The 24,173-nt window shown below is 33.8% G+C and overlaps 4 protein-coding genes across 21 annotated transcripts; 2 read left to right on the forward strand and 2 right to left on the reverse strand.

Annotated features, from left to right (window-relative positions):
* Nucleotides 1-86: 86 nt before the first annotated feature.
* Nucleotides 87-5,139, reverse strand: LOC112040256 (RNA pseudouridine synthase 6, chloroplastic). 6 transcript variants are annotated; one of them, XR_010632645.1, is made up of 10 exons: nt 4,848-5,139; nt 4,071-4,199; nt 3,697-3,951; nt 3,539-3,620; nt 3,072-3,187; nt 2,914-2,968; nt 2,574-2,685; nt 1,471-1,640; nt 483-829; nt 87-362 (listed from the first exon to the last, which is right to left on the reverse strand). XR_010632645.1 is itself a non-coding variant. In XM_065782562.1 (10 exons), the coding sequence occupies exons 1-9, from the start codon at nt 5,078-5,080 to the stop codon at nt 545-547; spliced, it is 1,437 nt and encodes a 478-aa protein (XP_065638634.1). In that variant the 5' UTR covers nt 5,081-5,138; the 3' UTR covers nt 87-362; nt 540-544. The 6 variants fall into 6 exon arrangements, 5 of the variants coding, with proteins under 5 accessions (XP_065638634.1, XP_065638635.1, XP_065638637.1 ...); XM_065782562.1 differs by having other exon boundaries at nt 540-829; nt 4,848-5,138; XM_065782563.1 differs by lacking the exon at nt 4,848-5,139 and adding an exon at nt 4,387-4,509 and having other exon boundaries at nt 540-829.
* A 4,799-nt stretch (nt 5,140-9,938) lies between these two features.
* LOC136071367 (putative F-box protein At1g71320) lies at nt 9,939-10,979 on the forward strand. Its single transcript, XM_065782542.1, has one exon. The coding sequence runs from the start codon at nt 9,939-9,941 to the stop codon at nt 10,977-10,979; it is 1,041 nt and encodes a 346-aa protein (XP_065638614.1).
* A 3,863-nt stretch (nt 10,980-14,842) lies between these two features.
* Nucleotides 14,843-21,071, forward strand: LOC112033933 (RNA pseudouridine synthase 6, chloroplastic). 13 transcript variants are annotated; one of them, XM_024066706.2, is made up of 11 exons: nt 14,844-15,136; nt 15,785-15,913; nt 16,033-16,287; nt 16,364-16,445; nt 16,797-16,912; nt 17,016-17,070; nt 17,299-17,410; nt 18,344-18,513; nt 19,155-19,501; nt 19,622-19,680; nt 19,959-21,071. In XM_024066706.2, exons 1-9 carry the CDS (start codon nt 14,904-14,906, stop codon nt 19,437-19,439), a joined length of 1,437 nt encoding a protein of 478 aa, XP_023922474.1. In that variant the 5' UTR covers nt 14,844-14,903; the 3' UTR covers nt 19,440-19,501; nt 19,622-19,680; nt 19,959-21,071. The 13 variants fall into 13 exon arrangements, with proteins under 13 accessions (XP_065638642.1, XP_065638643.1, XP_065638644.1 ...); XM_024066705.2 differs by having other exon boundaries at nt 20,431-21,071; XM_024066709.2 differs by having other exon boundaries at nt 20,436-21,071.
* LOC112033931 (beta-glucosidase 46) lies at nt 20,241-23,776 on the reverse strand. The gene is given in 9 exon segments (XM_065782575.1): nt 20,241-20,539; nt 20,852-20,960; nt 21,038-21,140; nt 21,211-21,466; nt 21,845-21,950; nt 22,339-22,601; nt 22,876-22,963; nt 23,101-23,175; nt 23,683-23,776. Coding segments are annotated over 9 exon segments (1,278 nt in total). The 5' UTR covers nt 23,744-23,776; the 3' UTR covers nt 20,241-20,322.
* Between the last annotated feature and the right edge of the window lie 397 nt (nt 23,777-24,173).

Below are 24,173 nucleotides of genomic sequence, written 5' to 3' on the forward strand. Positions count from 1 at the left end.
GGGGGGGGGGGGGGGGGGGGGGGGGGGGGGGGGGGGGGGGGGGGGGGGGGGGGGGGGGGGGGGGGGGGGGGGGGGGGGGGGGGGGGGGGGGGGGGGGGGGGGGGGGGGGGGGGGGGGGGGGGGGGGGGGGGGGGGGGGGGGGGGGAGAGGGAGGAATATAAAGCGCAATTTCTTTCTCTCAAGTAATATCACAATTTTACTTCGATGTAAGCTGTTTTCTCCCTACTTTTTTTGGCAATTCACTTTTCTCTTTACAATCCTATCAAAATTGCTTACATGAGATGCAAAGGTGAACAAACATACCATGGGCCATTTAGATTTCATCCTTCCTTGAATTGAGTCATGCCTTCAATAATACTTACCTGCAAATTAGATGTGTTTTATCTATTATTAAACAGTGACTGAATTCATTCGCAAGAGAGTTAACATCAACAGAAGTACCCAAGTCAGGAACTTTAACCTAATAGTGAAATATGACAAACCTCAACTTTAGCTTAAAAATTAATGGAATCCTGCAGTTAATCCATATCATCTAGTACCTATTCTAAGCTATTTCACATCTCCACCAAGGAGACCCAGCCTCATACATGTGTTCACCATCATCCCATGAGATCTGACAAGCTTGAAGACCAATAACAACATTTGGTTCTTTTCCATGCTGTTCAATCCACTCTGTAACAGCCATTGCTTCATCAGTCTCACTAGTATAATTTTGCTTGTATTTGCCAAATGGGTTAAGCCCAGGACTTCTCATCTCTGCAATTGCAGCTGGCATGTACATTGAGTCACCCACCAATGGTGCACTGCAGGCAGCCAGCTGTGCTCGAATCTGCATTATAAGTCTAGTTATTATCAAAGCAATAGATCTAGTCTTCTCTCACTAAATTGAGCAAAGGACTAAATTTGCTGGTCCTTTTGTTTCTCTGCCTTTCATAGCATCTAATAACATAACAAAGCCAACTGTGAATAAATATACCAGCCTCTATAACCTATATTCAATATTGACTTTTCAATAGCTTCATTATTTGAACCAAAGAACCATAAAATAAAATTTGTAGAAAAGCTACTCCACCAACATTAATAAATTTTACCATATATACCTTGACAGATATTCATAGTCGATTCCTTGAGAAGCTCAGTTAAAATATTGAGAAAATTGAAATCCTTCAAACTAGAAATTCTCTAAATCTCAAACACTCCTAGAAATCTTCCTTTGAGCTAAAGTTGAACCTTCCCTTTAGAATCAAATGGCAATTTCATTCCCAGTCAACAATAAAAGAAGCATGTCAGGGAGTGCAGGAAATAATTGCAGGGGCAAATATTACCTTTTCTCTCCACAGGAGAGTCAGAAAGTTCGACATTTTTTTAATACATTTACTCATTCTAAAATTTCATGGTTTAGACCACAGGGTTAATAAATAACTACCATTCAAATTAGAAAAACAATGAAAGAAAGGACAAGTGACGAACCTGATGAGTCCGACCAGTCAGAAGGTTGATTTTACACTCATATGCAATATGCTGGGAGGGCCAGCCACAATCCTCAACACAATATTTCTTTTCAATGACAGCATTTGGCCACGGAACCTCCTTGCATTCCAAGACCTCAAGTTGACACAAGTTCCATCCTTTAATAAAATCTGCATGCCACAAAGTTTTGGGGTCAACTCAATCCACACCCCACCCCCCATATAGAACAGACAGAATACTTTCTTAACCATACCAGTTGCGGAAACAATCGTTTTAATAATGGACTTGACAAACTAGTTATTGAAAATTACGTGTAAAGAACTTGAGTTTGTGAAGGAAACATCCACAGAAATTTAGCTATCATGTTAGAGTAGGTAAAAAGGGGAGCTTGCACAGAGTCGACTTCTTTTATTCTTTTACATAGACATAGTGCAGCTGGGCCATCCTAGACTTGAACCAAAGACCTCAGCTATGAAGTAAATCACTGCACCTAAGTCCAAACAACTGGAAGAGAATCAATAGATTTCTTTTCAGAGAGAATCAACGGATTCCTTTACCGGAGCAAATCACTAGATTCTTTTCAGGAGCAATTCATCTTTTCCAAAACAAAGATAAGTAATTAGATCAGTATTGTCATTCAATAAACAGCTTATCAAAAGAGTGATCAAAATGTGATCATTTTCTAATTTCTAGTTCGTACTTCGTAGGTCCTATTTTCCTAATATATATTTCTCCACTTTTTGGCTAAAACCAAGATAGTTTTAATGAATTTTAAAGATCACCATTTTTACCCCAAACAGGTGAAAAATAAAAAGATCACCATTTGAACAAATCACTGTAATGAGAATATAAAAATCTATGATTCCTTTCTTCATACTAATTATTTCAACTTGGACCCCATGCTAACCACTGATCAAGCTAAGCTGATGAGTGGGCCTGCTTGGCCTTAGCATGCCTCTTGTATGCTCCAGCATCAGAAGGCTAATTGAGTAATGCATATGTGCACAATGCATGTTTGCCTTCATCAAAATAACAAAATGCAACACGTCAAAGGTTTAAGACAATTTGCCATAATCACCGCTATGCTAGATTGAGGTGGTTACCTTCTGAAATGAGTCTTGGAGCCATGTTAATTGGACGCATGTAGTGGGCAATTATTCCTATTGGCACTGGAGCAGCAGCAAGAGCAATATAAAGCTTCTTCACCTTTTTCTCCTGATGACAAGAAAATTCATACGAGAGTAACATCCAAAACAGGAAAACTGAAATTAAGTAAATGTGAATTGAAAATATATCTACATCCAGTTTTGTGCATCTACTCTGTGAGAAGGATGCACTCACAGAGTGGCACACAGAACATGAGGGGCCTTGCCGCTCCAGTGTAATTGGAGCCTGCCCTCCCTGGAAGGACTTCCCGACTACAGTCTATGCCAGAGAACTTACTCTAATTTTACCATGAAAAACAGAGCAATACTCCTTGGTCCTAGCCAACACAACACTGCAAGTAAATTATAAACCATTATTCACTCTCTATCAATGGTAATAGCAATAGCAACCAACAACATATTCTATAAGATGATTAATCCTATAAGATACAGTACCAGCCTTCTGTGCAATTATCAATCTGGTGGGTAGTCTTCAAAGGGGTTGTTAAACCCAAGGCACGAGTGGCAAAAGTTGCACAACTTTCTTCGATGTTATCTGTAGTTCCTCCAACCTAATCAAAATTAACAAAAAAAAATCATAAAAGCATAAAGCAATCAATGAACTAATAACAAACATTCAAAAGTGCCACATAACTGATATTGAGTGACTTAGAAATCATACAGAATGTATAAATAAATGTGAAATACACATACATTAATAACCATGATTATGTCCTAGTTTTACATATCTTTTATTTAAGAGAAACTAAAAACAAGAGCATTGAAAGGACAACCAAACTATGCAGTTCTAGCATTTAGCCATTTACAATCATATAAATAATTATATGGAACATCAATTCATTTGAGGCACAATTTTGGTGAAGTCACACAATTACAATGAAATTAATGGATTGATTACATACTGATGTACCGGCTGGTTTGTCCAAAACCACATAGGACTCAGACACAGCTATAATTCTTGATTTCCAGTCAATTTCATAGCACCTAATAAAAATTCAAATGCCAATGAGTATCATTCTAGTAAAATTGATAGTTAACTCTGTCACATATAATGCTTTACCTTGGGAAGCGTTTTGGGTGTACGTGCACTCGTAAGTATGTTCCAGCTTCAACAAACTGGTCTACATGAGTTATCCTAAAAGTTTTCTGTGCTTCTCGTATTGTTTTTCCTTTGATGGAAGCTCTTTTTCTCAGTACTGATGGAGCTGTAAATTCTTTAAATATCCTAATTTGCTCTTCAGTGGCACTTGGAGGAGGCTTTGGACATACAAGGGCATAATATACAGCTCCAAAATGGATGAGATCTGCAACAAACCTTCAAAGAATGAAACTCTACATTTATCACTTCATCCTGAAAAATTCTAACAGAAAATCAACGATCATACAGCAATACCAACAATTCTAAAGTAATTGAGAAAAAAGAGCAGCACTCACAGCGCAGGAAGATCCAGAGCTTTACAGATATATTCTTGAACAGGCCCACCTTTTGAGACAACCAAGTGTTCGATTCTTGGCGGGCCATTGTCCGAGGGACATGGAAGTAGCCGATGATATTCAGGGTAGCTTAAACAAAATTGAGTCTTAGAGTCAGCAAAGCCAATGAACAGGCACTACAAAGTATTTCAAAACAAAAATTTATGAATTCAAGCAAAAAAAAAAAAGGTTCTTTAATTAGAGCAATATATTTTAAAGCAACCATTGAATAAGAAGGGGTATTAGGGGAAAAAAAAGAAAAAGAAAGATTCGAAACCTCATTTCTTAAGCTTTTTCTCAGTTTACTTTACTCATCAACAAACCAAGTGCAAGCAAACTTCATTATAATTTATCTAAAAATATACTTTCAACTAAGAAATAAACCAACTCACAGTCACCCAACAAACTATAAGCAGTAACTGAAAGCACTGGAAATATGAATTACCCATTAACAAAAAGATGTGACTTTTTTTAGTTTTTTGTATGAGTGAGAGTGGAATTTGGAACCAGTGACCTCCACTTTGTGGTCCCCGGCTGACTGTGTACCATGGGGTTTTAAGAAATGAAATTTATGATATAATAACACTAAGAAAATTCACATTCCTGTTCTTTCCTCAGATTTCTCAACAGCCAAACAAAGTGCAAACAAGATTCATTTCAACCAAACCTAAAAAAGAAAAGCCAAAATTACAGGCACCCAACAATATAGAAGCAATAAAAATTTTAACTTTGACATACCCATTAACAGAAGTAGTAGTAGCAGCGTGTATAACATCTGACTTTGAGGATTCACATGCAAAAGCACTAATATTTGAAGACCAAGCAGCCACCAAGTGCTTGTTATGGTGCTTCTTGCTGAGAGCAACATGGGTGGGTGCTAACGTGCGCACAAGGGTCACAGGAGGACTTATACTTCTGCAGCCATTGGCTAAGATTGAAGCGAAACTCATTGTTACTGAGCCCATCTTCATGGAAATCCTGGGAAGTGTGAAGTGTGTGTGTGTGTGTGCGTGTTTGTCTCTGAGAGTGAGGTATAGCCGTATAGCAGAGATTTTGCTTGTTTCGAGTACGGGTCGGGTATATGGCCGACCCGAGACCTTTTGTGGGGGCAAAGATTTCTTTGATTAAAAAACAATTTGGGCCTGTTTTGTTGTTGGGCCAACTTCGGTACAAAATTGCAAACTCATGCTCAAAGTTATGGTATGCCTAATATTGTATCTAAAGTTGTAAAATAGAGGAAACATATAGGCAACAAAAGAAAATATAAAGATAAGATTATATTTAAATTGCTTCTTGTCTAGTAATTATCTACCACAGCATATTATTTTTAAAATAGATATATATATATATATATATTTCTCTTTACTCTTGGTGCTTCTCAAATATTTCTCAATGTGTATTACAATGAGAGCATAAGCTCGTATGTATAAAAGGAATGAAGAGAGGCTGAGCAGCTATATTATTAAATGTAAAGGATGCATGTCCATCACCTGTGAAAAATGTATAGGACATAACATCAAAAATTTTATCTGTGCTTTATCATTTTCATGTGAAGGAGAGAAGCATAATGCAACTAGAAAGAAGTCCATACACAAGTGGAGAGAAAGGAATAGAATATAAATGTTGGGGTAAGATATATTTTAAGTTCAAGGTTAAGGATTATCAAATAGGGAAGTTTCTTCCAAACGACAAACGAATCAAACTGTTTATGGTGAACCACAGTCGTGTTTCTCTACTAAAATAGTTCTTATGCATTGCGATATCCATTGTTGAATGTAAAAGTCAAACAAGTGATCACCAATTCCAACCGTTTAAATTACATTTTCCTTATATTATTAAAAATTTGTATTTTTCTTTTCAAATTTTGTTTATGTTAATGTATGCCCTTAGGGCATATTAATCATTTATTTTATGAAATTTTTTATAAAAATTGAAAAAGTAGTAAAAGAAGTTAATCACTTTTTTGTTTTCTTATAGAAAAAAAATTCCTAAAAATTGTTTGCTAACATATGCCCTAAGAGTATACATTAGCAAAACTATTTTTTCTAATATAAGTAATGGATTTATTTATATTTTCTTCCTCTTTAAGCTATTCAAGACGTATATGGAATTGAACATTTGTAAAGAGTACTATAAAAAAAATTTCAACCACACATTACAATATTTACAAAACATCTTGCCTTATGAATGTAAATTGTAGGGGTGTGCAGAAAACTCACAGACCCGCCAAACCTGACCCAACCCAACCCGACCCACCGGGTTGGGTCGGTTTTTAAGGCTTGGTGGGTTGGGTTGGGTTAGAAATTTTTTTTTATAGCGGGTCGGATTGGGTTTGGGTCATAAAATTACAAACCTGCCAAACCCGACCCGACCCACTGACTCACCCATATTTAATATATATTTAAAATATATTATATATTTAATATTTTTTTTTAAACCAGGGCACTTATATATATATATATATAATAATTAAAAAAAGAAAACCAGCTGTAGAGCAAATAATATGTATTATAAAATTAATAAATTTTTAAAATAACCAGCTCTTCCTATCTTATATAAAAGCCAATTAGTTCACACAAACTCTAGTAAATTATTATTGTTGTTTAGTTATTGGTGTTGTTTGCCCTTAAGGAATTACATCGATACTAATCTTTGGGTTTTTTTAATATATTAATATTTATATTTTTTTTCTACTCAATTTAATAATAAATTTTTTTTTAAACCCATGGGTTCAACCCGACCCATATGGGTTGGGTTGGATTTATATGATGGGTTGGGTTGGGTCGAATTTTTTTTGACCCACCATGGTGGGTCAGGTCAAAAAATTCCCTCAACCCGACCCAATCTGACCCATGCACACCCCTAGTAAATTGCATTATATTTCCTTCAAAAAAAATTAAAACATTTAAAACATTTTTTAAATAACAAATATAGATTGCTTAATTTAGAAAACTAATATATTGTATCAATTATACTTTATTAGAAAATAATCATATTATTATAAGAAGAGTTTGGAACTAGAACTTATAAGTCACAACCACTATTTTCATTTTTCACTTCACAAAAACAAAAAATCATCAAACTTTTTCACACATCGTGCTAGTTTGCTACTAATTTATATTTATATATATATCCAAAAGTTGAAACGTAATATTTATTATTGCTACACTCCTATTAAGCCACTTCCACGACCAATTCATCCACCAAGTTTCAACATTCTCTCTCTTATTTTAAACTTTTTTTCCTTTTTAATTTCTCAATTTATTGTTATAATTTCTCTAACTTCCTCCTCCCTTTTACGTTTTCATCTTTCCACTACTATTTATCTTAATATCATTTTTCCTCCATCCCTTTATCTTCTTTTATTTTTGGGTTTTCTCACTCCCCCATCTTACTATAAATTTACAATTCTCTTACCTATTCTATACATAGTTTTCCCACACACAAAATGTTATTTTTCTCTCTTTCTCTCTCAAATTTTTGTTTTTTGTTTTTTATTTTTTGTTTGTTTTTATTTTTATTTTTTTTATTAATATTTTTTTTTGCATCTTTACTTTAGGTTGATGAATTTTTGTATTATTTGGAACTCTACTTTGGGTTGATGTGATTAAGTTATGTGTTTTTAAGTTGCTATGTTTTTAATTCTCTTTGATTTCATAGACATTATTGTATTGTATTATAAAGATAGTATATAAAAAATATAATGTTATTTTATTACATAATATGACTTGGATAATTTGGTGTTTATTACTATATTTTTAATTTTTACTTTTTTTTTTCTTCACATATTATTTTCTATAATTTTTTTTTATTCTCTCTTGAAAAAATTAATTCTTAGATTTTTCTAATAATTTTTTATTTGATAATATGTTTTAGGTGGATGAAATTGTAATTTTGGCTAAGAAAGTAACCTTAATAGATTATCAACAACAAATTATTTTCCTAATTGGTCCAAGTAATCATTGTTAAGTTTTATTAATTTTTTTGGTTACGTTTTTAGTGTTTTGGATTGTTCAGCAAAAAAATAAAAAAAGGTTTGAGAAAGTTTGTTTAAAACTAAAAGAATAATTTTCAAATTTTATATTCTTTTTTATGTTTCACAAAATGTTATAAATAACTTTTATTAAAAAATGAATATTTTAATTAACATGTTTTTTGAATTTCTAAGAAAATTTGTATTTTTTTCATTTTGTTATGAAAAAAAAATTATATTTATGATTTATGATTGTTCTTATAATACATAAATTTTTTTTAGAAGAGTAATACATAAAAATATGATTTTTCAAATTTATATTTATGGTTTATGATTTTTCTCCTATATTACATTTATGTTTGTTTCTATAATAAATAAGAATATGATATTTTCACGTGCAATGCGCAGGTTCACGATAGCTGTCAAGAGCTTTGTAGCTCAACTAGTTGGTACCTCTTAGCATTTTCAAGATATTCAGGGTTCAAATCCCCCTCCATCGCAACACAAGCAATTAGATTGGTATTAACACAATTATGGAACTAGAACTAATAGTGCAGATACAGCAGGTCTAAAATAACAAATAGATTAGATTATATGACAATTGGTAATTGATGATCTATACAACCAAAAAGGAAAATCATAATTCAGAAGCCCAAACAATAATTTCTAGTATCAGGCGCCACTCTGTAAGGGAGCAAAAGGAATGGGAGTTGGCCAACTTGGGAGCACAAAGTTGATGATATTGCACTTATCATTCCAAGTGTCAGGGTCGTGAGGAATATCACAAAAGACTTCCACCGTTTTGCTCCGCAAGTTGCATAATAAAACCTTCAATTCAATCGCCATAAATTAATTCAATACTCATTTATTTTTTTATTAAAATGCCATATCAATTTGTAAGTTTTTTATAATAAAATTTGTATTAACTTTAGCATCTTTTCACACACAAAAAAAAAAAAAAATTATGAATTAATAGAAATACAACACAATCACCAATTCACCATTAAGTGAATGAAAAATGTTAAAACTAATAGAAATTTTAAGACAAAAATTAATAAACTAATATGGTAGGAATATGATTGGTGCCACTCAAATAATATAATAAATTGAATGTTTTAAATAACTTTTTTTTATTGGTGACACGTTAATTTGTACCTAGTAAGTATCATTAGCTCACTCACAGTGAATTAGTCTTAATAATTAGTAAAAATTAATAATAGATTTGAAATTTGAAAAAATTATATTATAAAAATAAAACTAAATATTATTTAAGTGATATTTAGATATAAAAAAGTTGCTTTAAAATTTTCACCTTAGGTCTCAAACTATCTTGGGCCGGCCCTGCATAGGGGAAGAACAAGTTAATCAAGTTGCTGGTTGAAATGAATCCTGTTTGCACTTTCTTTGTCTGTTGAGAAAACTGAGGAAAACACAGTAATGTGAATTTTGGGAGTTTGGTTTCAACCCAAGTTTGTGTTTTTGAATAGATTGAGATCAACGGTCAGGATTTCTTAGTTTCACATCCCCTAGCTTACATTTTAGAGGGCAAGTTTTATTAGTACTCTCTCTGTACAATGATGACAATCAGATACAGCTCAATTCTCAATTGCTACGATTCTCGAAGTCTTTTTTTTTTTTTTTTTCGATAAGACGATTCTCAAGTATTTATCCACCTTTTTTTTTTTTTTGGGAATTAATTATATATGTAAATTTAATTTGAAAACTTTCGGCTTTCCATTCCAACACGGACTAGGAATTCTATTCCGATTGGGTCTATGAAATCTTTTTTCTTCCATTATATTATACATAGGCAGCTACACCTATATTGCTTGGATGTAAAATTTGCAATGTGTGTAATGGATCTGCTGCAATGTTCTCAAAAACTCCGAGGCAAACGCAAACGCAGAAGATCAATGAGTTTGGACAATCTCCCAGATGGTCTATTGTTAGAAATTCTGCTTCACCTGCCTTTACAGTCTGTATTTCAATGCAAATGTGTATCAAATCGCTGGTGCTCTTTAATCTCTACTCCTTATTTCACACACCGCTATGTTAGCCACCTTCACACAAACCTTCAGCCCTTTACATTGCTGTTCGAGTGCAAAGATGATCAGTCAATAACTCGTGTCCTCGCAACCAATTCAGAGGAATCCAAATTGAAATCTCTTGCTGCCTATGTACACAGACAGAGTGAGCATCTATGGCTTGAAGCTTCTTGTAACGACTTGCTCTTATGGCGCGCAAAAGCTGATGAGGAGCCTAGTCTGATGAGCGTTTACTATGTGATAAATCCAATCACTAGGCAATGTATCGCACTCCCTCCCATCACTCTACCTTATCCTCGTTCATGGATTCAGGCTGGGTTAATATGCAGCTATGACTACAACAAGAAGCAACTCAGTTACAGCGTGGTGCTCATTCCTTATTTTCATGACAAGTTAAGGGAATTCAAGGTATACATATTATCATCCAACACCCGGGAATGGAGCGAGTCAATGGTGTTGTGTCCAGATCCAGAGGGATTTGAATTGACTCACTTCGCATTTTGTGCTGTTCCTTATAAAGGCTTGCTTTTTTGGTGCAGTAATAGCGGCCGTCTGCTCGGGATTGATCCGTACAACACTAGATGTTGTCGTTCCTTTGAGCAGCCTATAGGATGGGAGTTAGACAAAGAAACTGATTGTTTTGGAGTGTGTCGAGGGTGCCTGAGAATATGTCAGATTTCAATGTTCTATACTCGTTTTAGTAGCATTTTACGTATTTGGGAGCTCAAGGACTATGATAATGAAGGCGGAGGCAAATGGTACTTGGAACACGAAGTTTCTGTCAACCAATTGGTCTCAAAAAAATCTACATGGCTCACTGAACATGTACAACAGAAATATCCTCTTCCTTAGTGCTAGCTTTTCATCCTAATGATGGAGATATCTTGTACTTGGCGATTGAATTGAAGGTTTTATTATGCAACTTGCGGAGCAAAACGGTGGAAGTCTTTTGTGATATTCCTCACGACCCTGACACTTGGAATGATAAGTGCAATATCATCAACTTTGTGCTCCCAAGTTGGCCAACTCCCATTCCTTTTGCTCCCTTACAGAGTGGCGCCTGATACTAGAAATTATTGTTTGGGCTTCTGAATTATGATTTTCCTTTTTGGTTGTATAGATCATCAATTACCAATTGTCATATAATCTAATCTATTTGTTATTTTAGACCTGCTGTATCTGCACTATTAGTTCTAGTTCCATAATTGTGTTAATACCAATCTAATTGCTTGTGTTGCGATGGAGGGGGATTTGAACCCTGAATATCTTGAAAATGCTAAGAGGTACCAACTAGTTGAGCTACAAAGCTCTTGACAGCTATCGTGAACCTGCGCATTGCACGTGAAAATATCATATTCTTATTTATTATAGAAACAAACATAAATGTAATATAGGAGAAAAATCATAAACCATAAATATAAATTTGAAAAATCATATTTTTATGTATTACTCTTCTAAAAAAAATTTATGTATTATAAGAACAATCATAAATCATAAATATAATTTTTTTTTCATAACAAAATGAAAAAAATACAAATTTTCTTAGAAATTCAAAAAACATGTTAATTAAAATATTCATTTTTTAATAAAAGTTATTTATAACATTTTGTGAAACATAAAAAAGAATATAAAATTTGAAAATTATTCTTTTAGTTTTAAACAAACTTTCTCAAACCTTTTTTTATTTTTTTGCTGAACAATCCAAAACACTAAAAACGTAACCAAAAAAATTAATAAAACTTAACAATGATTACTTGGACCAATTAGGAAAATAATTTGTTGTTGATAATCTATTAAGGTTACTTTCTTAGCCAAAATTACAATTTCATCCACCTAAAACATATTATCAAATAAAAAATTATTAGAAAAATCTAAGAATTAATTTTTTCAAGAGAGAATAAAAAAAAATTATAGAAAATAATATGTGAAGAAAAAAAAAAGTAAAAATTAAAAATATAGTAATAAACACCAAATTATCCAAGTCATATTATGTAATAAAATAACATTATATTTTTTATATACTATCTTTATAATACAATACAATAATGTCTATGAAATCAAAGAGAATTAAAAACATAGCAACTTAAAAACACATAACTTAATCACATCAACCCAAAGTAGAGTTCCAAATAATACAAAAATTCATCAACCTAAAGTAAAGATGCAAAAAAAAATATTAATAAAAAAAATAAAAATAAAAACAAACAAAAAATAAAAAACAAAAAACAAAAATTTGAGAGAGAAAGAGAGAAAAATAACATTTTGTGTGTGGGAAAACTATGTATAGAATAGGTAAGAGAATTGTAAATTTATAGTAAGATGGGGGAGTGAGAAAACCCAAAAATAAAAGAAGATAAAGGGATGGAGGAAAAATGATATTAAGATAAATAGTAGTGGAAAGATGAAAACGTAAAAGGGAGGAGGAAGTTAGAGAAATTATAACAATAAATTGAGAAATTAAAAAGGAAAAAAAGTTTAAAATAAGAGAGAGAATGTTGAAACTTGGTGGATGAATTGGTCGTGGAAGTGGCTTAATAGGAGTGTAGCAATAATAAATATTACGTTTCAACTTTTGGATATATATATAAATATAAATTAGTAGCAAACTAGCACGATGTGTGAAAAAGTTTGATGATTTTTTGTTTTTGTGAAGTGAAAAATGAAAATAGTGGTTGTGACTTATAAGTTCTAGTTCCAAACTCTTCTTATAATAATATGATTATTTTCTAATAAAGTATAATTGATACAATATATTAGTTTTCTAAATTAAGCAATCTATATTTGTTATTTAAAAAATGTTTTAAATGTTTTAATTTTTTTTGAAGGAAATATAATGCAATTTACTAGGGGTGTGCATGGGTCAGATTGGGTCGGGTTGAGGGAATTTTTTGACCTGACCCACCATGGTGGGTCAAAAAAAATTCGACCCAACCCAACCCATCATATAAATCCAACCCAACCCATATGGGTCGGGTTGAACCCATGGGTTTAAAAAAAAATTTATTATTAAATTGAGTAGAAAAAAAATATAAATATTAATATATTAAAAAAACCCAAAGATTAGTATCGATGTAATTCCTTAAGGGCAAACAACACCAATAACTAAACAACAATAATAATTTACTAGAGTTTGTGTGAACTAATTGGCTTTTATATAAGATAGGAAGAGCTGGTTATTTTAAAAATTTATTAATTTTATAATACATATTATATATATAATTAGTATTAGTAAGAGGAACTGAGGAAGTATTGCTCTACAGCTGGTTTTCTTTTTTTAATTATTATATATATATATATATAAGTGCCCTGGTTTAAAAAAAAATATTAAATATATAATATATTTTAAATATATATTAAATATGGGTGAGTCAGTGGGTCGGGTCGGGTTTGGCAGGTTTGTAATTTTATGACCCAAACCCAATCCGACCCGCTATAAAAAAAAATTTCTAACCCAACCCAACCCACCAAGCCTTAAAAACCGACCCAACCCGGTGGGTCGGGTTGGGTTGGGTCAGGTTTGGCGGGTCTGTGAGTTTTCTGCACACCCCTACAATTTACATTCATAAGGCAAGATGTTTTGTAAATATTGTAATGTGTGGTTGAAATTTTTTTTATAGTACTCTTTACAAATGTTCAATTCCATATACGTCTTGAATAGCTTAAAGAGGAAGAAAATATAAATAAATCCATTACTTATATTAGAAAAAATAGTTTTGCTAATGTATACTCTTAGGGCATATGTTAGCAAACAATTTTTAGGAATTTTTTTTCTATAAGAAAACAAAAAAGTGATTAACTTCTTTTACTACTTTTTCAATTTTTATAAAAAATTTCATAAAATAAATGATTAATATGCCCTAAGGGCATACATTAACATAAACAAAATTTGAAAAGAAAAATACAAATTTTTAATAATATAAGGAAAATGTAATTTAAACGGTTGGAATTGGTGATCACTTGTTTGACTTTTACATTCAACAATGGATATCGCAATGCATAAGAACTATTTTAGTAGAGAAACACGACTGTGGTTCACCATAAACAGTTTGATTCGTTTGTCGTTTGGAAGAAACTTCCCTATTTGATAATCCTTAACCTTGAACTTAAAATATATCTTACCCCAACATTTATATTCTATTCCTTTCTCTCCACTTGTGTATGGACTTCTTTCTAGTTGCATTATGCTTCTCTCCTTCACATGAAAATGATAAAGCACAGATAAAATTTTTGATGTTATGTCCTATACATTTTTCACAGGTGATGGACATGCATCCTTTACATTTAATAATATAGCTGCTCAGCCTCTCTTCATTCCTTTTATACATACGAGCTTATGCTCTCATTGTAATACACATTGAGAAATATTTGAGAAGCACCAAGAGTAAAGAGAAATATATATATATATATATATCTATTTTAAAAATAATATGCTGTGGTAGATAATTACTAGACAAGAAGCAATTTAAATATAATCTTATCTTTATATTTTCTTTTGTTGCCTATATGTTTCCTCTATTTTACAACTTTAGATACAATATTAGGCATACCATAACTTTGAGCATGAGTTTGCAATTTTGTACCGAAGTTGGCCCAACAACAAAACAGGCCCAAATTGTTTTTTAATCAAAGAAATCTTTGCCCCCACAAAAGGTCTCGGGTCGGCCATATACCCGACCCGTACTCGAAACAAGCAAAATCTCTGCTATACGGCTATACCTCACTCTCAGAGACAAACACGCACACACACACACACACTTCACACTTCCCAGGATTTCCATGAAGATGGGCTCAGTAACAATGAGTTTCGCTTCAATCTTAGCCAATGGCTGCAGAAGTATAAGTCCTCCTGTGACCCTTGTGCGCACGTTAGCACCCACCCATGTTGCTCTCAGCAAGAAGCACCATAACAAGCACTTGGTGGCTGCTTGGTCTTCAAATATTAGTGCTTTTGCATGTGAATCCTCAAAGTCAGATGTTATACACGCTGCTACTACTACTTCTGTTAATGGGTATGTCAAAGTTAAAATTTTTATTGCTTCTATATTGTTGGGTGCCTGTAATTTTGGCTTTTCTTTTTTAGGTTTGGTTGAAATGAATCTTGTTTGCACTTTGTTTGGCTGTTGAGAAATCTGAGGAAAGAACAGGAATGTGAATTTTCTTAGTGTTATTATATCATAAATTTCATTTCTTAAAACCCCATGGTACACAGTCAGCCGGGGACCACAAAGTGGAGGTCACTGGTTCCAAATTCCACTCTCACTCATACAAAAAACTAAAAAAAGTCACATCTTTTTGTTAATGGGTAATTCATATTTCCAGTGCTTTCAGTTACTGCTTATAGTTTGTTGGGTGACTGTGAGTTGGTTTATTTCTTAGTTGAAAGTATATTTTTAGATAAATTATAATGAAGTTTGCTTGCACTTGGTTTGTTGATGAGTAAAGTAAACTGAGAAAAAGCTTAAGAAATGAGGTTTCGAATCTTTCTTTTTCTTTTTTTTCCCCTAATACCCCTTCTTATTCAATGGTTGCTTTAAAATATATTGCTCTAATTAAAGAACCTTTTTTTTTTTTGCTTGAATTCATAAATTTTTGTTTTGAAATACTTTGTAGTGCCTGTTCATTGGCTTTGCTGACTCTAAGACTCAATTTTGTTTAAGCTACCCTGAATATCATCGGCTACTTCCATGTCCCTCGGACAATGGCCCGCCAAGAATCGAACACTTGGTTGTCTCAAAAGGTGGGCCTGTTCAAGAATATATCTGTAAAGCTCTGGATCTTCCTGCGCTGTGAGTGCTGCTCTTTTTTCTCAATTACTTTAGAATTGTTGGTATTGCTGTATGATCGTTGATTTTCTGTTAGAATTTTTCAGGATGAAGTGATAAATGTAGAGTTTCATTCTTTGAAGGTTTGTTGCAGATCTCATCCATTTTGGAGCTGTATATTATGCCCTTGTATGTCCAAAGCCTCCTCCAAGTGCCACTGAAGAGCAAATTAGGATATTTAAAGAATTTACAGCTCCATCAGTACTGAGAAAAAGAGCTTCCATCAAAGGAAAAACAATACGAGAAGCACAGAAAACTTTTAGGATAACTCATGTAGACCAGTTTGTTGAAGCTGGAACATACTTACGAGTGCACGTACACCCAAAACGCTTCCCAAGGTAAAGCATTATATGTGACAGAGTTAACTATCAATTTTACTAGAATGATACTCATTGGCATTTGAATTTTTATTAGGTGCTATGAAATTGACTGGAAATCAAGAATTATAGCTGTGTCTGAGTCCTATGTGGTTTTGGACAAACCAGCCGGTACATCAGTATGTAATCAATCCATTAATTTCATTGTAATTGTGTGACTTCACCAAAATTGTGCCTCAAATGAATTGATGTTCCATATAATTATTTATATGATTGTAAATGGCTAAATGCTAGAACTGCATAGTTTGGTTGTCCTTTCAATGCTCTTGTTTTTAGTTTCTCTTAAATAAAAGATATGTAAAACTAGGACATAATCATGGTTATTAATGTATGTGTATTTCACATTTATTTATACATTCTGTATGATTTCTAAGTCACTCAATATCAGTTATGTGGCACTTTTGAATGTTTGTTATTAGTTCATTGATTGCTTTATGCTTTTATGATTTTTTTTTGTTAATTTTGATTAGGTTGGAGGAACTACAGATAACATCGAAGAAAGTTGTGCAACTTTTGCCACTCGTGCCTTGGGTTTAACAACCCCTTTGAAGACTACCCACCAGATTGATAATTGCACAGAAGGCTGGTACTGTATCTTATAGGATTAATCATCTTATAGAATATGTTGTTGGTTGCTATTGCTATTACCATTGATAGAGAGTGAATAATGGTTTATAATTTACTTGCAGTGTTGTGTTGGCTAGGACCAAGGAGTATTGCTCTGTTTTTCATGGTAAAATTAGAGTAAGTTCTCTGGCATAGACTGTAGTCGGGAAGTCCTTCCAGGGAGGGCAGGCTCCAATTACACTGGAGCGGCAAGGCCCCTCATGTTCTGTGTGCCACTCTGTGAGTGCATCCTTCTCACAGAGTAGATGCACAAAACTGGATGTAGATATATTTTCAATTCACATTTACTTAATTTCAGTTTTCCTGTTTTGGATGTTACTCTCGTATGAATTTTCTTGTCATCAGGAGAAAAAGGTGAAGAAGCTTTATATTGCTCTTGCTGCTGCTCCAGTGCCAATAGGAATAATTGCCCACTACATGCGTCCAATTAACATGGCTCCAAGACTCATTTCAGAAGGTAACCACCTCAATCTAGCATAGCGGTGATTATGGCAAATTGTCTTAAACCTTTGACGTGTTGCATTTTGTTATTTTGATGAAGGCAAACATGCATTGTGCACATATGCATTACTCAATTAGCCTTCTGATGCTGGAGCATACAAGAGGCATGCTAAGGCCAAGCAGGCCCACTCATCAGCTTAGCTTGATCAGTGGTTAGCATGGGGTCCAAGTTGAAATAATTAATATGAAGAAAGGAATCATAGATTTTTATATTCTCATTACAGTGATTTGTTCAAATGGTGATCTTTTTATTTTTCACCTGTTTGGGGTAAAAATGGTGATCTTTAAAATTCATTAAAACTATCTTGGTTTTAGCCAAAAAGTGGAGAAATATATATTAGGAAAATAGGACCTACGAAGTACGAACTAGAAATTAGAAAATGATCACATTTTGATCACTCTTTTGATAAGCTGTTTATTGAATGACAATACTGATCTAATTACTTATCTTTGTTTTGGAAAAGATGAATTGCTCCTGAAAAGAATCTAGTGATTTGCTCCGGTAAAGGAATCCGTTGATTCTCTCTGAAAAGAAATCTATTGATTCTCTTCCAGTTGTTTGGACTTAGGTGCAGTGATTTACTTCATAGCTGAGGTCTTTGGTTCAAGTCTAGGATGGCCCAGCTGCACTATGTCTATGTAAAAGAATAAAAGAAGTCGACTCTGTGCAAGCTCCCCTTTTTACCTACTCTAACATGATAGCTAAATTTCTGTGGATGTTTCCTTCACAAACTCAAGTTCTTTACACGTAATTTTCAATAACTAGTTTGTCAAGTCCATTATTAAAACGATTGTTTCCGCAACTGGTATGGTTAAGAAAGTATTCTGTCTGTTCTATATGGGGGGTGGGGTGTGGATTGAGTTGACCCCAAAACTTTGTGGCATGCAGATTTTATTAAAGGATGGAACTTGTGTCAACTTGAGGTCTTGGAATGCAAGGAGGTTCCGTGGCCAAATGCTGTCATTGAAAAGAAATATTGTGTTGAGGATTGTGGCTGGCCCTCCCAGCATATTGCATATGAGTGTAAAATCAACCTTCTGACTGGTCGGACTCATCAGGTTCGTCACTTGTCCTTTCTTTCATTGTTTTTCTAATTTGAATGGTAGTTATTTATTAACCCTGTGGTCTAAACCATGAAATTTTAGAATGAGTAAATGTATTAAAAAAATGTCGAACTTTCTGACTCTCCTGTGGAGAGAAAAGGTAATATTTGCCCCTGCAATTATTTCCTGCACTCCCTGACATGCTTCTTTTATTGTTGACTGGGAATGAAATTGCCATTTGATTCTAAAGGGAAGGTTCAACTTTAGCTCAAAGGAAGATTTCTAGGAGTGTTTGAGATTTAGAGAATTTCTAGTTTGAAGGATTTCAATTTTCTCAATATTTTAACTGAGCTTCTCAAGGAATCGACTATGAATATCTGTCAAGGTATATATGGTAAAATTTATTAATGTTGGTGGAGTAGCTTTTCTACAAATTTTATTTTATGGTTCTTTGGTTCAAATAATGAAGCTATTGAAAAGTCAATATTGAATATAGGTTATAGAGGCTGGTATATTTATTCACAGTTGGCTTTGTTATGTTATTAGATGCTATGAAAGGCAGAGAAACAAAAGGACCAGCAAATTTAGTCCTTTGCTCAATTTAGTGAGAGAAGACTAGATCTATTGCTTTGATAATAACTAGACTTATAATGCAGATTCGAGCACAGCTGGCTGCCTGCAGTGCACCATTGGTGGGTGACTCAATGTACATGCCAGCTGCAATTGCAGAGATGAGAAGTCCTGGGCTTAACCCATTTGGCAAATACAAGCAAAATTATACTAGTGAGACTGATGAAGCAATGGCTGTTACAGAGTGGATTGAACAGCATGGAAAAGAACCAAATGTTGTTATTGGTCTTCAAGCTTGTCAGATCTCATGGGATGATGGTGAACACATGTATGAGGCTGGGTCTCCTTGGTGGAGATGTGAAATAGCTTAGAATAGGTACTAGATGATATGGATTAACTGCAGGATTCCATTAATTTTTAAGCTAAAGTTGAGGTTTGTCATATTTCACTATTAGGTTAAAGTTCCTGACTTGGGTACTTCTGTTGATGTTAACTCTCTTGCGAATGAATTCAGTCACTGTTTAATAATAGATAAAACACATCTAATTTGCAGGTAAGTATTATTGAAGGCATGACTCAATTCAAGGAAGGATGAAATCTAAATGGCCCATGGTATGTTTGTTCACCTTTGCATCTCATGTAAGCAATTTTGATAGGATTGTAAAGAGAAAAGTGAATTGCCAAAAAAAGTAGGGAGAAAACAGCTTACATCGAAGTAAAATTGTGATATTACTTGAGAGAAAGAAATTGCGCTTTATATTCCTCCCTCTCCCCCCCCCCCCCCCCCCCCCCCCCCCCCCCTTTCTCTCTCTCTAATAATTTTATGAATAGGGAGATCCGTCTCCTTTTTTGGGTCATTCTTACATTTTTACACTGCATTACATCTGCAGTCTGATTTATAACCATCTATGCTCTGGAATAGAGGAGCTTGGTTTTAAGATGTATGTACCATACACTTCAAGGAAAATTTGTGTTGGGGTCAAGTGCCAGGGATCAAGCGCCATATGTTGTCTATTGAATTGTCCTTATTTTTGTGGTTATCTTTAATTTTTATTTATTTTTTTCCTCCTTAACATTGTTTGCGATGGAGGTTGGGTTGAATGTTTTAGATATGATCTCTTTCTCAATTTCTAGATTGTATTGATTGACAAACTTTCATTTGTTTCCAAAACTGAGGTAAATGCTAAAGAATAGTATTAGCAAATTTCCTTGTTCTTTCTTTATACTTTAAAACACAGAAACATAATGAATACATTAATACTGGAACTTTTGTTGATTAGGTCCTGGCATTAAGGTTACAACCTTATGCTTAGTAATGAACTGTTTGTACCAACTTGCTGACAATTTTGGAGTTCTCTTCAGTGTAGCATGATCAACGTGGTGAAGTCCAAATCTTACTGTATATCCAGATATCCACTCGAAGTTGTCAAGCAAGGACCAAGCGAAGTAACCCCTCACATCTGCTCCTTTTCTGATCACATATAAAAAGGAAAATGGAAAAATAAATACAAAGTTGTCTCAAAATCTCTTCAGCTCTTTGAATGAGCTTCTCCAGCTATTCGATATGTGAAAGTTATCCCTGGAACTAAATCAGGTCCCTTTTGGAGCTGGTTTTCTGTCTTATTGAATTGTCTAAACCATATGTGCTACAAAAAAAATATAGTTACACGTAGGCTGGTGTAATGATCTTTTTAGTCAACATTAGAAATTGTAAGAGAAGAAAATGATTGGCCATGATTCTGTTCCTTATACTTGATAGCACGGCATGTTGGCATGTTCATACCTTATTGCCACTGACAGTGCATCTAGATAGCCAGCTATGTAGTTCACTCTTCTGACATCATGGAGGAAATCTTCAATGGTGGAATTTGGATTGTAGACTTCGCCATACCCTATGGAGAGCAATTACATTTACTTTAAAAATATGTAAAGGAATTGTTTATTTGAAGTGCTTCAGACCTTTACTTACCATTTTCTGTAATGAACATGGGTGTATTATTATATCTTTCCTTTATATAGGTAATGGTTTTCTCCAATCCTTGCGGGTAAACATTTAACCAATCTAGATCAGCCTGCACTGTAAAGTGTTAGTAACTACTTTAAGGTAAAAGGCAGTAACTGTTATAAGTTGAGGTAACATACATATTCTCCAATGGGGACACCATTTCTTTGTGAACTCTGTAGGTAAAAACCTTCTGTCTTGGAAATCCCTGGTCCAGGCTCACACTTGGAGTAGATGCAGTCTTGGACATAGTAACTGGTGTAGTGATTGATGCCAATAAAATCCAATCCGCTCTTCAGTTTGTCCTTGTCCTTGTTTGAAAATTCTGGTAAGTTGGATCCAAGAATGTCATTCATCTCTGATGGATATCTCCCTAATATAATTGGGTCCAAGATCCTGCATCAAATTTCAGCCAAGGCATAAAATGTCGTCATTTTGAAATGTAGTTTCTATGTGCTTTTTCCTTTTTGGACTAATGTGAGTGTTTAGAGCTCTTCAAGTATCTAATTATTCTCTCAGATGTGTTATTCTTTCATCTCACACACACTTAGTAATTTTAGTAAGGAACCCTTTGGAGATGACCTTAAGTTGTTGGTTAGGAGATTTGAACCCAGAACCTCATGGATTACATGAGATATAGAAATCACTAGACCAACCCCTAACCCCTTAAGGATAAAGTTTATATGGATTTGTGTGAGCTGAATGAACTTGGAAAATTGTTAAAGAGTAAAATAAAATTGGTAAAAGATTAAAATAAGAGGCAAAGAAACTAACCATTTTGTTAAAAAGGATTGAGCTCGTTCAGCAGCTGACTTGTCTGCTTTGTAGTTGCTAATAGGTTCAAACCATGCGGCATGTAAGACAATCCCAATCATACCTCCTTGTTTTATCTGCATGTTTGCTTTTGAGTAAGATAACAATGGCTCCCTAATTGCTACCTTCCTCCCTCTTCCTCATAGGGTCAAACCATTTGGCAATTACATGTGGAGATAAAGGAAAACCACGAGTCCTAGAGGTTCATTGGAAACTACAAGCCATATGGCTCTCTCTGCCCAAAACACAATATCCTTCTGGTTTATAGTACCAATATATATATATATAACTGGTGATTTTTAATATAGTGGTGTGGATATTTAATTTCACATGTGTCTAAGCTTGGTGTCATATATTTTGTTTACAGTTGGTCCCAAGTCATAAGGATTATAGTTGGTTGACGGCCAACATAAAATTCAATCGAAAAGTGCGGATATTTATCAATGTTACCTGACTGGCTGCCTACCTGGTATTTGCTTCTAAAATATCAACTGCAGCTGCATGTGATAGGATAATATTATGGGCTGCTACAAACGGCTCCTTCTCTGAATCCCCATCATTACAATTTCCAAATGGGCTTGAGCAACGGGCTGGTGGATATATACCTGAGCGGTAACCACTTGTGACTTGGAGATTTGGCTCATTGAAGGTTGCCCAATACTTCACTCGGTCCCCAAAAGATTTAAAACAAGTATCAGCAAAATGTAGAAATTCTTCCCTGAAAATGTTACAAGAAAAAAGTTACTACTTTCCGTGGCATACTCAAATTTACATCAGGCCAGGTGCTCATGGTAATAATAACAATTTCTCAATTTGAGATTCAACTCATAACCTACCTAAGTGGGTCTTACACAATTGTAAGGTTCACATACTGTGAGAGGAATGTTACATATGTTGAATGCATAAGATAATTATTAGCATTTGTGCATACTGCTGCAACGTCAAAAGTATTGTAAGTTTTGCAAGCTAGAGGTTGGAGTTGAAGCACTTACTGTGATTCCGGACTAAGCCACCCTCCAAATCTATCCTCAAATTCTTGAGGTATATCGAAGTGGTTTAAAGTAACAAATGGTTGGATCCCTGTAAATTGCATGGTTGTTAAAATGTATTCTTTAGATTTAGACAATAATGTCGAAAAATGGTGATTGGATAAGTTGTTTCATGGTGGTATATGTGGACCAGTTTGTTCCAAGCAACAAAATGAGATGGAATTGAACCTTTAAGTAGGAGAACATTAATGAGCTTGTTATAGTGGTCAATTCCAGCCAAATTAACTTCTCCAAATCTGCCCTCTGCAAAATAATATGGATTTTAGATGAAATTAACGTCTGTTGTGTTGCATGATAGTTTACAACTAAAATATTATTATACATGCAAATATAAGGAAGAAAAAGGGTAACGTTAAAGGACATAATTCTTTTCATGACTTTTTTTTATAACTTGTTAAGGTGATAAGTTGTTATTAGAGTAATATTACTTTTGCATGATCTTGTCATTGACACCACTTTATAATACATCAATTATAACATATTATATTAATAAGATTCTGATTAACAGATATCTTTAGAGCATTTATTAATGAACTATTTAAAAAATGTTTTAATACAATTTTTATGAAAAATATTAAAAGGTGTTAAAACAATTAGTTTCTTTTTACATTTCAAATAAAAAGTTTCAAAAAGCATTTCATAAGCTAATGTCCTTAGGGCATCCATTAACTTTTATTAACAATTATGAAATAAATTAGTAACAAATTAGTATTCATAAATTTATTTGAAAAGAAAACAAAAATAACTCACCAGGTAAGATTCTAGCCCATGATATTGAGAAGCGATAACTGTTCACTCCAAGCGATCCCATCAACTCTATGTCTTCCTGATATCCATATTAGAATTGATTAGGTCTACTAGTGTTGAAAAGTGGCAAACCAACTTGAGGCAGGTTCTTTCTAGGTCAGGTTCCCAAAACAGCACTGCCTTTTGAAAATCTATTAATTTTCGAGTATCGAACCCCTTGGGATGTTGCTTAGAACAGTGTCAAAATATTACTTATTAAAACAGAGGAAAAAAACAATAGCAATGTTTGGCATCACGGGTGATAACTGAGCACTTGTGCAATAGTCAACCAAAAAAGAAGATTTGCAAATCTATTTGTCCTAATAATTACTATGTCATTTTCCACCTTATTATGTCTTTAACTTTTATCATTCCTTCTCAAAAAAAAAAAAAAAAAAAAAAAAAAAAACTTTAATCATTCGATATTCTTAAACAAATAATTCAGTTTCCCCAAA

This window comes from Quercus suber, unplaced genomic scaffold (genome assembly GCF_002906115.3).
Source record: "Quercus suber isolate HL8 unplaced genomic scaffold, Cork oak 2.0 scaffold_306, whole genome shotgun sequence".
Taxonomy (NCBI): Eukaryota; Viridiplantae; Streptophyta; class Magnoliopsida; order Fagales; family Fagaceae; genus Quercus; species Quercus suber.

Excerpts from the sequence above, each read along its gene's own strand:
- LOC112040256 (XM_065782562.1), bottom strand. The coding sequence starts at position 5,080 with ATGAAGATGGGCTCAGTAACAATGAGTTTCGCTTCAATCTTAGCCAAT. Across the intron at positions 2,686-2,913 it reads TTTTTCATGGTAAAATTAGA|GAGAAAAAGGTGAAGAAGCT; the intron begins GTAAGTTCTCTG and ends TCTTGTCATCAG. Across the intron at positions 1,641-2,573 it reads TCCAAGACTCATTTCAGAAG|ATTTTATTAAAGGATGGAAC; the intron begins GTAACCACCTCA and ends TGTGGCATGCAG.
- LOC136071367 (XM_065782542.1), top strand. The coding sequence starts at position 9,939 with ATGGATCTGCTGCAATGTTCTCAAAAACTCCGAGGCAAACGCAAACGC.
- LOC112033933 (XM_024066706.2), top strand. The coding sequence starts at position 14,904 with ATGAAGATGGGCTCAGTAACAATGAGTTTCGCTTCAATCTTAGCCAAT. Across the intron at positions 15,137-15,784 it reads ACTACTACTTCTGTTAATGG|CTACCCTGAATATCATCGGC; the intron begins GTATGTCAAAGT and ends ATTTTGTTTAAG. Across the intron at positions 16,288-16,363 it reads CACCCAAAACGCTTCCCAAG|GTGCTATGAAATTGACTGGA; the intron begins GTAAAGCATTAT and ends AATTTTTATTAG.